The following is a 12557-nucleotide window of genomic DNA, read 5'->3' as shown; positions in this document are numbered from 1 at the left end:
AATGTTGTGATGCGTTTGAATCATTGTTTGTGGGTATATTCAATTTCCGTGCACAAAGTAAAGGAGTGAGACTAGTGAGACTTGACTCCTTTATTAAAATTTATTTAAATGTGTTCTAATCACCAAAAGGTTTCACAGTGGTACAGGGTATTGCTAGACGCAACAGTATCCAGGAATGTAAGAACTTACAAGTACAGTTTGGCAAAGTGTTGTTTTTCCATATATGACCATTAATGACAATATTTTTAACATCTTCTGTAGTGGCTGGGTTTGGCTGAAGGATAGTCTTTATCCTTACAACTTGATGTGTTCCTTGCAGTGGTGTAGGAATAAAGGTTAATTTTGAACCAATAAAAGAAAATTATCTGGCTCCCGTTAATCACAGCATGGGTACGTGTTTAACATTTACTGGCAGTCCTGGCTGTACACCACCCCCACCTGCCTGCGGATCTCATCCTCCAATTCAGCCAGCAGGAGAGAGTCTGCATGGGACATGACAGTACTTTCCTTCAGCCCTGGGGGGAAGAAAGAATGTTAGGCTTGCTTATGTTTTTAAGTAGAGTTTCTGATGCCACCTTGTGTTAAAGGTGTGAATTACAAGTCAGCCAATAGCCAAAATATTTGGACCATTAATGATTTTTTTTTTTTTTTTTCCCCTTAGTGTGGATGCAGACTAATAATCTAAAAGTCTTAGTACCTTTGAGCAAACACTGTCGAACCTCTTCTGCTTCATAACGCATTCCTGTACTATTGATGAAGTTGAGAGGCAAATAGGGTTCTGGAACTGGGTACTCAATCTCCTTCTCATTCACCACTAATGATGTGGGGCACCACATAGCAGGGACCTAAGAAATAAATAGATTTAAATAAATAATATTAAAAAAATATAGATAGCGATATATATAGATATTTGATTCAGAAATTACCTTGGTTGACTTTGAAATGATTTGTATGATGTATATCCTTAATGATTAACAAAAAAAGGTTTGCTCAAACTAATAAAATTTAATTTAACCTTTGACCTACCCGAACTGTGCCCTTTGTTCCCATAATAATGGCATCATTGGGCAGTTTTACACCTGAGGAGCAGGTAATCACTGCCATTCTGTTCTTGGAGTACTTCAGAATGGCGACCACGGTCTCATCCACTCCTATAATAACAATATAATTTATATTATATATATATATATTGTTATATATTTGTTATTATATACTATAATAGCAAAGAAAGTACATTTGGTAAAGACACATTAGGATGAAGGAATATGGAGACATGGTTGGCTGAAAATATTGGACCATAAATAACTGCTGCAGTTCAACCTTTATTGTGCCTCATAAAGGCAACAATAGATAAAGACTTAAAAGAGGAATGCTGTAAAAGAAAAAAAATCTGAGTTCACACTCAGCAGATGTCATGGTGTCACTAAAGCTGGAACATTAACTTTACAACTTGAGCTTTTTTCAGATTTCAGTTCCCTATAATGTTATCACATGACAAGCTGCAACTGAAAACAGCTTTGTCACTGTCAGCTCTGTTGTGGACCACAATAATACATTTTAGTGACTAAAATGTCAACAAAGATTGTTTTTTCATTGTTTTTAAGCGAGCAACAGAAAAAAAGAACGAGTCAGCTATTCCACCATTGCCATTTGACTCAGGACAGTAGTATAAACAGCATTATCGTGTAAGTACAAAACTACATGTTAATAAGTGACACGGCTTTAAAAGTCATTACCAGTCTCCACGTGCACTACTCCACTAGCTTGGATGCTCTCTGGCTTCTCTCCATTATACACCATGGATACAAACTGCAAGCAGTAGATCCCAATGTCTAGTAATGCTCCTCCACCTAGCTCCTTCTGCATTGCTCTCGGTACATGCATCAATGGCAAACCAAACTCTGATCTGACCATCTTCACTTCGCCCAGCTCCCCCTGGGCCAGCAATCGTCTGATCTCAACTGAGACTGGGAAAAAGCGGGTCCAAACAGCCTGGAACAAAAACACAGTAGATATTTCATAGATATTTCATACACTCACATATACGTACTTGGTTCTGAGTAAATTACATAGAATCAGCTAAAAATTAACTAAATGTTTTTACATTCTCTTATTTACATTTATTTGACACTTTGACGTGCACCAAAATTGAAATAAAAGAATCAGCTAAAAATTAACTAAATGTTTTTACATTCTCTTATTTACATTTATTTGACACTTTGACGTGCACCAAAATTGAAATAAAGAAACACTTATGACTAATAGTGAAGGTGAAAAATAACACCAAGAGGAGAATTTCCTTTTTCTTTATGGTTTTCTGTACTTGTACCTCCATGAGAAAGACACCATTCTTTTTGGCTGAGGCCAGAATCTGCTGCACCTCCTTGGTGTTCATAGCCAGTGGCTTCTCACACAGCACATTCTTCTTGGCATTTGTAAAGAGCAAACAAGTGTTCAGATGGTACGGGTGGATTACTCCGATGTACACCACATCTGCAAATACATAAAGATGCCGACCAGAGAGAGCACCATAACAAGAATGATTATGGAGTCTAACAAACATCTAAGTCCTAACCGGAGCAGGAGCTTTAAATCATCAGCGAAGCAAACCGAATCAGCAAACTTTTGGCAGAAACTGACCAATGTCACGATCTCTGGCCAGCTCCTCATAACTGCCATACGCTTTGGAGATGCTGTGTTTTTTGGCAAATTCCTGTGCATCCTCCAGCTTGCGTGCTGCCACAGCCACAACCTGTAATACAGTCACAGATGAGTTCCTCCTGTCAATAACTAAGTAAGCAGGCAGTTTCTTGTTGAGTCTTGTCTTGTTTCCCGTTCCAGTTTATATAAATCTTCTGGATATATAACAATTAGGTAAGATTTTTATCTTTTGTTAGTATACAGGCTCCCTCAGTGCCACCACAAGGTCATCAGTTAAGTGTGATATGTGTTGGGAAAGTTACTTTTAAAATGTATTCCATTACAGAATACAGAATACATGCCCCAAAATGTATTCTGTAACGTATTCCGTTACGTTACTCAATGACAGTAACGTATTCTGAATACTTTGGATTACTTAATATATTATCATGCTTTTTACAACAACGTGAATGTACTATTGCTGTGTGATTTGTTACTATTACTGAAGGTCCGCGACTCCGAACTGTAGTAAAGGGACCTCTGAGTAATACGGCGGGGTCCCTGTCGGCTCGTAGCCGAAAAATAGCTTTACTTTGTTGTGTGGGTCAACTTTGCTATCAGAGACAGAGAGAGGCGTAGAAAGGCTGCTCCAACGGAACTTATTGTTCTCGGAGGAAAACACGAACACGGTGTACAGTCGAGTCTTAATAGCTTACTTACAACTGGGCTCGTCAGGCACTCTTCTTGGCTGCAGTGGTTATTATTATATTTACATGCTTCCAGCTCCAGTTTTTCCTCGATGACTGCTCGTACCTTTCCACTCCCCTTTTTCTCCCTCCTCGCGCTCACAGACCCATAACGTGTATGGCAGTCCATTCTCCCTGCAACACGGACTACACTGCCCATGATGCTACATTCTTTAGAGCTATGCTTGTAGCGTTCTGCCTGTTAGCTTAGCACAACAACAACAACAACGAAAAGGCGCTCTCTCACCCAGGAAACACACAGTCGCAGAGAGAGAGAGAGAGCGTCGCCCTGTAACCATGGCAACCATAACGCTGCCGCCTGGAACAACAGAACGTAGCTGTCAAACAAAACTCAAACAGTCCTGACCCGCGACAAAATGAAACAGGAAAGTACCGCAGTGTAATCCATTTATTTCAACAAAGTAACTGTATTCTAAATACCACCTTTTTAAACGGTAACTGTAACGGAATACAGTTACTCGTATTTTGTATTTTAAATACGTAACGGCGGTACATGTATTCCGTTACTCCCCAACACTGGATATGACACACACACACACACACACACACACACACACACACACACACACAGAATCTTTAACTCTCAAGGCCATTTTGTATTCACAAACCAGGAAAAGTCAGTCTCAAGTTGCTGTTTCTTTGTAAACTTCGTTGCAAATAAAACGGAAGTTTTAGGGAAACTTATAGATATTTATGTACCATAACTGTTGATTTGTGGAGTGCCAAGAATTTGAAATACCCATTTATTGCGTTATTTACGGTAAACATGTAAGGCATACATGTGACGCAACATACTGCAAACTGTAACTTGCAGTTTTCGCAAGTTCACGGCCGGAGTCACTTGTATCGGCCTTTGTTAAAGACACAAACTGCAAATATACAACATTGCGTCAATCGAATGTTGTAAGAAACTGATTTCAAAAGCACTTCTAATCAGTAGAAACTGAGCGGCAGTCAGCACGGCTACAGGAAACCACGCTAAGTGATAAGGAGAAGGTTTATGTTTGATCACTGGGTAGATTTGTGAACAGTAGTTCGCTAACAGAAATACCTGATGGTCTTCAGGTGGAAGAGTTTTCAGGGCCACGGTGAAGTCATGACTGATCTTCCCGGCGCTGCAGATTCCCCACCTGGTTGCCATATTGGACACGGCGGACTGAGACAGATTCGAAGCAGCAGTTGCTGTTCTCGGCCTCAGAGTGGCGACACAGCATGCAATGTGGACTTTCAGACACAAGTTGCATTTTCCTACATGCGTTGTAGCTTCATGTAAAGACAAATGCATATAATCTGCAAGCAGTGAAAATAAATGTAAACTAAAACAGGGAGAGCAAAGAATAAAGAAATGCATTTAAAAATATGTAAAAACATACTTTGTTCTTTAGCTATTTAAATACAAACAACCGAAATTAGGAACTAAACAGACGATTATCAGACTACTGTTACAGAAAGTCACGTTTTCATGAAATTAAAAAAATCAGAAAATAGCAGCTAGATTTTTTCCAGGTTTCCCAGAGGTGCTGCCAGCATTTCAGACACAGCACGTGGAAATTCATTGCATGCGTGAAATAAAGACAATACTATGCTGACGATGTGGTTTTTAAAACTACTGCGTCGTAACTGTGACCATAAAGGAAGAACTAAAAACGCTTTTTTTCTTCTAATTTCTTATTCCATCTGCCCCCACTAAGGGGAGCTCTTTTCCTTTAATCTTTGTAATAATAACCCCCACATTGTTTTAACTTTGATTTCCTCTTTTACACTCTGTATACTGCTTACTTATTTTGTTAATTACTATTAATTTATTTGCCTATTATATATTTATCTTTAAAAAAAAAACAGTCTGTTATAACCTGATTCCACTACAGTCACCAAATTTTATGTGCCTTTTTTTTCGCTGACTGATTCTGTTGTGTTTTCCTCTTTATTTTTTGTCAATTATAATTTAGCTGTATATCCTGGAGTCTTAACTTTGTCCTAGGGAATGATAGGGCGTGGAACACGACCTAACTAGGCACAGTTTTTGAATGAATTCACTTGTTTGTTTGTTTTTAGGACATAAATCACATGACATGTTAGAGCAGAGCTGATATTTACTGCACAGTCCTTTTATTTAACCTGCCCATTAAATAGCATAAAGGTTTTTAGTATAAACACAGCAGATGTATAGAAAGATATATCTATGATTAAATTACCCAAAATCAAATAATAAAAATATGTCATTTTGAAGCCATGGGATAAATTCTGTATGTATGTATACATAAATGTGTGTTTTTATATATATTTAGACATGGCCCTACTATATATAATTCTATATATCCTTCAGGTTTTTATCAGTCCTGCAAATCCCAACGGTTGAAATTAAAAGTAAAAATATTAAATAAGCCATACCCTTCCCTGACTGAAAAAGCCTTTCTTAAGTCCTAACCTTGAAAATCAGACAGTACAACCTATTTTTGAATTTGTTTCTATACCAGTGCAATAGTCAGACACAACAGAACACTTCAACATGTGCCACTTGAAGTTGCTTCTTCTCTCCAGTGGATGATATTTCAAATGAACATGGCTTTCACAATTAGTCCTTTATTGAGTTAATCAATCAAACACCTCACAGTGACAGCTGTTGGTTTTTTTTCATTAAATGACTAGGACTCCATCACAGGATGGTGACACAAAAGGCAGAAGCTCTATCTGTTTACACTGCGATTTGTTTGATTTAAATCTTTTTCTTCTGTGTAATAAAAACATTGTCAATGTTTTTCAAGAAGTTTGCTGTATTTAAATGGTAGCTCTGGGGTATGATAATTATAATTTGCTCTGTCATGGCTCTATCATGAAGCTAAAAAGACTATAAAGATCAAACTCCCTAATAATGCAACCAAAATTTACATGTTCCAAAAATTTGATGACTCTTTAATTTGGTGGTTAATCATAGTCACTGTTCCCATACTTTGTCATGTGGTGCTCTGATAGATCTGCTCGTTTCAATTGCCTCACGCAGAGGGGTGGACTATGAAGCAAGATTAATGGGGTAACAATATATTAGGTTGAACTTAAAACTCAGCCCGACCGGTCAGCTATGTATAATGTATTAATTTGTGTTTGTAAATTCAGTTTAAAATCATCTGGAAGAACCATTTTTTCTCTGATTATTTTATTTATAATACATTTTAAATGCAATATAGATTCTCTATTGTTAAAAGATCTTTTTAATGAGCAACTTTTAAGTCATATCTTACAACAAAAAGCCCCTAAAAAACCTTGCAATAAGGTTACATAGACAGACAGACAGACAGACAGATAGATAGACAGACAGACAGACAGACAGACAGACAGACAGACAGACAGACAGACAGACAGACAGACAGACAGACAGACAGACAGACAGACAGATAGATAGATAGATAGATAGATAGATAGATAGATAGATAGATAGATAGATAGATAGATAGATAGATACTTTACAGATATTTCATCTTGTTTGATTCTATTTACAGAAAGGAAGTTGTCAAATTTTATTCACAATAGAACACAGAAGAAAAACCATATGATAACAAGCTGGATGTTACCTCCCTTCTCTAGTCTGAAGGATATGATGTTCATGTTTTGTAATAATAATTTTGAAATTCTATTAATCTGACCATAGAGCAGTTTTGCACTTTGCTTCAGTCCATTTTGATGAACTTAGCCAAAGGAAAATGTCAGCATTTCTTCTTCTATTTCTGGATCATATGGCTTCTTTACCTGATAGAGCTTATAGAGCAGCAAACTGTGTTTACATAAAGTGATTTAGAAAAGTTTCTGAGCCCATGAAGTGACACTAATGAAAGAATCATGCTCATTAAAAAAAAAAAAAAAATCCTGTCCTGCCTGGCAGCTTTTGCAATCAGAATTATGATCTGTAGGCACTGTTGTGCCAAACATGTAATAATAACGATAGAGTACAAATGCACAACGTATTGCCAACTGCCGCACCTGTAAGAAAAACAAATATACAAAACCTGGAACACAAACATTAAAAAACGCACAGGTACATAAATCAACAACCTTCTTGTGGAGTGTGTGAGTGTGAGAAAGATAAAGAGAGAGAGTGTCGAGTTTGAGTGTGCCTTTGTCACAAAATGTACTTGAAAATGGGGTAGGAAGCTGTCATAACACCCCCTGCCTGGTACCCGGCAGAAGATAGAGAAGGAATCAGTTATAGGGATAATTTCATATAGAAAAAAGTCATCTGTTGCTAAACCTGTCCTTTTCATGTGAATGTGAAGCAGAAAGCTTAGCTTAGCAGAGAAAGCTGTTAAACACTGTTGTGATATGCATTTTCTCTGGGTTTTAGATTTTAGGTTTTGTCAAACCACCCATTGCAAAATAAACCTGGCTATGTTGAACTTCCTTCATAGTACATCCCACTGCTTCTTCTGTTACATCTTAGTAGGATTTGGTCTGAAACAGCTCTGCTTGACAGTGGCTTCACTGGCTGTCTTGGTTAAAGACAACTCCCACTTGTTTCCTGATTTCAGCCATGATCTCTGACAGCAAGACAGAATCTGCCAGAGGCATCCGTGGGCTCTAATTAAGTCCTGCAAATGAAGAGAAGTTTTATCCAAATTCTGGCTTATGGACAGATGTTATATTTTATTTAATAAGTGTAACTTATGTACATATCCATAATGAACTGCAATTTATGACAAGGCAGGAATATAAAGATTGTGTAAATTATTATTAGAAGTAAAAGTAACAGTACTGTAATATTCTGTGAGCTAAAGGACATTCCAAGCACTCATTACATTCAGTCATAATCTGATGAGTATAATTGGTGTATACTTCTACATTTTCATTTGTCGCCCTGAGAATGCAAGTGATTGTCTAAACCGCAGTGTCCTTCTTACAAACTCAGCTTTCCTTTGAAGCAGTGGTTTAGGCTGTCTCTTCAGAGAGAAATACACACATTTCCTTTTATCATGACCTACCTTTAAGCAGGCGCTGCCTCACTTCTCCTGCCTCATAGCGCAGCCCGGCGCTGTTGGTAAAATTCAGAGGGAGACACGGCTCAGGCAGAGGGTACTCTGTTTCCTTGTCATTCACCACCAGTTTGGTGGGGCAGTGCATGGGGCCAAGAACCTGTACAGTGAAAAGGAAGCAAACTTTTGTTTCAGTCCCTCAATTTGCAAATTCATCAAATACAGTGAGATCTATGTCTGAATATATTGGTTTAATTAAATGTGAAATTAATCATCAGTCAGCACAGTCTTTGCATGTCCCTGTAATTTCTTAATGAACTCAAATAGTCCTGCAAAGGACCAGCATAGCATACTTTAATGGACCCTTAGTGCCCGCAATGACAGCGTCATTTGGTAGTCGGGCTGCAATTGAAAAGGCACACAAGGCCATCCTCTTCCTGGAGAATTTCATCGTCACAACCACTGATTCATCCACTCCTGTTAAACATTCAAAAACATGAAATTATTGAAAGCATCAAACAAATTAGCATTAAAATGTTGTTTTAGACCTCTGCAGATGCAAATCTTTTTATTATATATTTAAACTGAGTTTGGAATTAGGTTTATTTATTAGTTTTTTTAAGAAGATAGTATACACAATGAAAGAAACTATTTTTTATTATTCAATAAATTGCCAAATGCCTTCCATGAAGAAAAGAAAATGCTTAATACATATATTATATGATGGTTTTGCACTAAGATATCCTTCAGTGAGACATGCAGTTACATATTCTCCTGCCAGTTTTACCGTATTACTGTATTCTCTGGGGGGATTTGGATTAGTGTGACATTTTAATGATAAGTCTTGGATTTTCTGTGTGAAATTCTGTCCTGGGGTGTTTACATTTTAGGCAATTCATTTAAAAGTGATTCCTCTGTATCACACAAAGTGTGCTTCTCTTCCTCTATTTGTTTTTTTATGGCAAGGCTCAAGCGTGCGTTTGTGATTGCTGAAGCACGCCCTGTGGTAAATGATACTAACATACATCCTATTTCTCCCACATGATCTGAATCATACCTGAGTCAAGCAGCACCCCTGTGGCTTGGATGGACTCTGGCCTTTCACCATTGAACACCATCAACACAAACTGCAGGCAGTACATCCAGCAGAGCTCCTCCACCCAGCTCCTTCTGCTCTGAGCGAGGCACTTTGAGCTGAGGGGAGCCAAAGTAGGCTTTTACCAGCTTCACATCCCCAACCGCCTCCTCTGCCAGCAGCCTGCGCACCTCAGCATACACAGGGAAACAGCGGGACCAGATGGCCTATGAGGAAAAGGGCAGATCCAGATATTTTGATCCAGTCTCGCTACAGAACTAAACAGTTGAAACTGAAGTTTCACCTGAGCAGGCATTTATTATAAAGCTCCTCAGTTATATGACTGTTGTGGCAAATCTGTACTGTGAACAATAATTTTTCCTGTCAATAATGTAAAATAATAGGAATGGCAATTTCTTACAATCCATGTATATAATTTGACCATTGGGTTTCTTAGTGGTGTAAGCCAAAAACAAATACACAGTTGCATTTTATGTAGCTAACAGTTAATTTAGAAGAAGCAAGAACAGAAAAACATTGAAAGCTGCAGGTGTATTGTGCACGAAATGGGAATTAAAATGTGATCATCAAGCCAGGTGCAGATGTGTCTGGCTGTGGCCACAGGTTGCAATAGCAACCTGAATCCCATTCCATCTGAGCACAGATAATGTTAACTGCATGCCTGTGAGGCTGATAACCCTCAAATAATAATAAAAACAATAACATTTTCCAAACTGATTATTAACTTTTGCTGTGTTTTGGAAAGGCATTAGTTTAGTGACTTATATTTTCTTATTGCTGTTTTTACAACAGCTGCATGCATGACAATAATTCCTCTTTCAATTCAATTCAATTCAATTTTATTTATCACAACAACACTTGACTCAAAGTGCTTTCAATTGTAAGGCAAAGACCCTACAATAGTAGAGAAAAAAAACCCACCAATCATTTTACCCCCTATGAGCCATCTGCCATGTCCATGTCCAGACCATGTTGATCTGCATATTTGGAATTTTTTGTTGTAAAATTGAAAAATTATTGTACCTTTTTCCACTTTCTTAGTAAATTGTAAAAAAAAAAAAGAGAGATTTAGAAGATTTAAGATAATTGCCTTCGGTTTCCTCCTGAAATGGACAATTCTTTCCTTATTCTGTGGCACTGTAAAAACTGACCCTTAAGTTACCACTACTGTTAGCAAGTGTCCTCAGGGCAAAGCTATAAATGACAGCACTTCATCCCTTCAGCCTTACCACCATCAGGAAGACATGGTTTTTCTTAGCTGTGGCAACGAGGTCTTTAACCTTTCTGGAGTTCATAGCAAAGGGTTTTTCACACAGCACATTTTTCCCAGCCTTGAGGAACAGCATGCCAACTCTCCAGTGTTCTGTATGCAGCATTCCCAGATATACAATGTCTGTGGGAACACAAGTTTTTCATCCAAACAATAAAACCGTCACACCCTTATCTCTAATTGTGCAGTCAGATTATTACCAATTTTTGGGTTATTGGCCAGCTCCTCATAGCTGCCATAGGCCTTAGGAATACAATGTTTCTGGGCAAAATCTTTGGCACGGTCAATACTCCTCGATGCAATGACTGCAATCTATGCATAACATTAGAAAAGGAAAGAAAAAGAACAACAAAACAAACTCAAACAAACGCACACACTGCACACCTGTTCAGTGTATAGGGGACACTCTGTGTGACAATGTTGTACCGAACTTCCTTTAATTGAGTACCCGATGATCTCCCGGAGGCAGAGTCTTAATGGCCACACTAAAATCATGGCTGATCTTTCCAGCTCCACAGAGTCCCCATCGAGTTGCCATGTTGACAAGTGACAAATGAGTAGGCTATAGTGTTGCTTCAGAGAAAAAAAAGCCTGCGCTATGACCTCTTGGAAATCCTGCAAATCGGGAGAAGACACCTACTAAACGAGACTGCCCTGTAAAAATAACTGCCTCTTAGCTTGTTAGCACAAGTCCATTTTTAGAAACAATACATACTTTTTGATATTAAGCGACTTCTAGCGGTGGTGCAAGAAAGGGGGTGGGAATAACGTGGAAAAAACCAAACATGGATTTCGTCTGACCTGTCTTTTTAAAACTCTCGGCCATTACAAAGTATAGTTTTTCTTCACGTAGGAAAGATTCTCGCAATATTCATTAACAGTTTATTTTTGCTTCACATTATTGGGCGTATTGATATTTTTCTTAAAATCTTAAAACTGACGATAGATGTGTACTAAGACAGCAACGGTTACGCAACAGAACTTGCCCAAGATTCCGCTCATTTTTAAGATTTCATCACTATTAATGTAATCCCATGATATATATCAGCATATCACCACAAGAAACTGATATTAATTATTTTAGCGCATTAACCTTTTCAAAAATATGTAAACAGTGTACAGAGTAGCGTGTCTCACTGTATCCATGGTAACATTATACTTACTGTTTCTTGTACGTGACATCTAAATCACGCCCATGAAATTCTAATATTCTTCTAATATTATTCTAATTCAATGTCATATGTCATAAATGAAATCAGGTATTATTATTATTGTTCATTTTCCCCCCAAGTAAAATAGCCTATGGTATATCATACGAGTGACCATAACGTGACCGATTACGCATGCGTAGCTGATGGGAGTTTCGGAACTTTCTTACCATACTTTGCGGATTTCTTGTCGTGTTACTCCAGATATACAACACTGTGTCAATAAAATGATGTAAGAAACTGATTTCAACAGCACGTCTAACCGCTGAATGATGAGGGAAATTTTTATGTTTGAATGACTGGGTAGATTTGTGAACAGTGGTTTGATAAAAGACATATCTGTTGTTCAGCAAATGGAAGTTTTCAGGGCCACCGTAAGGTCATGAGTTTCCCCACCTGGTTGCCATATTGGACACCGCTGATTGCGAGATTAAGTTCAACTCAGCAGCTACTGTACTCGGCCTCAGAGTGGCGACACAGCATACATGTGGACTTTATGACGTAACTTTTTAAGTTTGCCAGTATTTTTGCATCACAGTGGAGATATATGGAGATACGGGCATTGCAGTGTTATATAATATAGCTTTGAATCAATGAAAAGAAACAAAATGCTAC

The 12557-nt window shown here is 38.0% G+C and overlaps 1 protein-coding gene and 1 pseudogene across 3 annotated transcripts; both read right to left on the bottom strand.

Annotated features, from left to right (window-relative positions):
- Positions 1-75: 75 nt before the first annotated feature.
- On the bottom strand, positions 76-4623 carry dhdh.2 (dihydrodiol dehydrogenase, tandem duplicate 2). Of its 2 annotated transcripts, none has more exons than XM_026173318.2 (7): positions 4459-4623; positions 2641-2752; positions 2330-2493; positions 1737-1992; positions 1027-1151; positions 698-845; positions 76-515 (listed from the first exon to the last, which is right to left on the bottom strand). In XM_026173318.2, exons 1-7 carry the CDS (start codon positions 4546-4548, stop codon positions 406-408), a joined length of 1005 nt encoding a protein of 334 aa, XP_026029103.2. In that variant the 5' UTR covers positions 4549-4623; the 3' UTR covers positions 76-405. The 2 variants fall into 2 exon arrangements, with proteins under 2 accessions (XP_026029103.2, XP_080156077.1); XM_080299951.1 differs by lacking the exon at positions 4459-4623 and adding an exon at positions 3361-3764.
- A 3740-nt stretch (positions 4624-8363) lies between these two features.
- LOC113023766 (trans-1,2-dihydrobenzene-1,2-diol dehydrogenase-like) lies at positions 8364-11272 on the bottom strand (annotated as a pseudogene). The gene is made up of 6 exons (XR_013908974.1): positions 11183-11272; positions 10935-11046; positions 10694-10827; positions 9426-9670; positions 8722-8845; positions 8364-8528 (listed from the first exon to the last, which is right to left on the bottom strand). The product of XR_013908974.1 is annotated as a trans-1,2-dihydrobenzene-1,2-diol dehydrogenase-like (transcript).
- Between the last annotated feature and the right edge of the window lie 1285 nt (positions 11273-12557).

The sequence above is a fragment of the Astatotilapia calliptera genome, chromosome 1 (genome assembly GCF_964374335.1).
Source record: "Astatotilapia calliptera chromosome 1, fAstCal68.1, whole genome shotgun sequence".
NCBI lineage: Eukaryota > Metazoa > Chordata > Actinopteri > Cichliformes > Cichlidae > Astatotilapia > Astatotilapia calliptera.
Note: the sequence above shows the minus strand (reverse complement) of the source record. Positions and strands in the feature narration are given on the sequence as shown.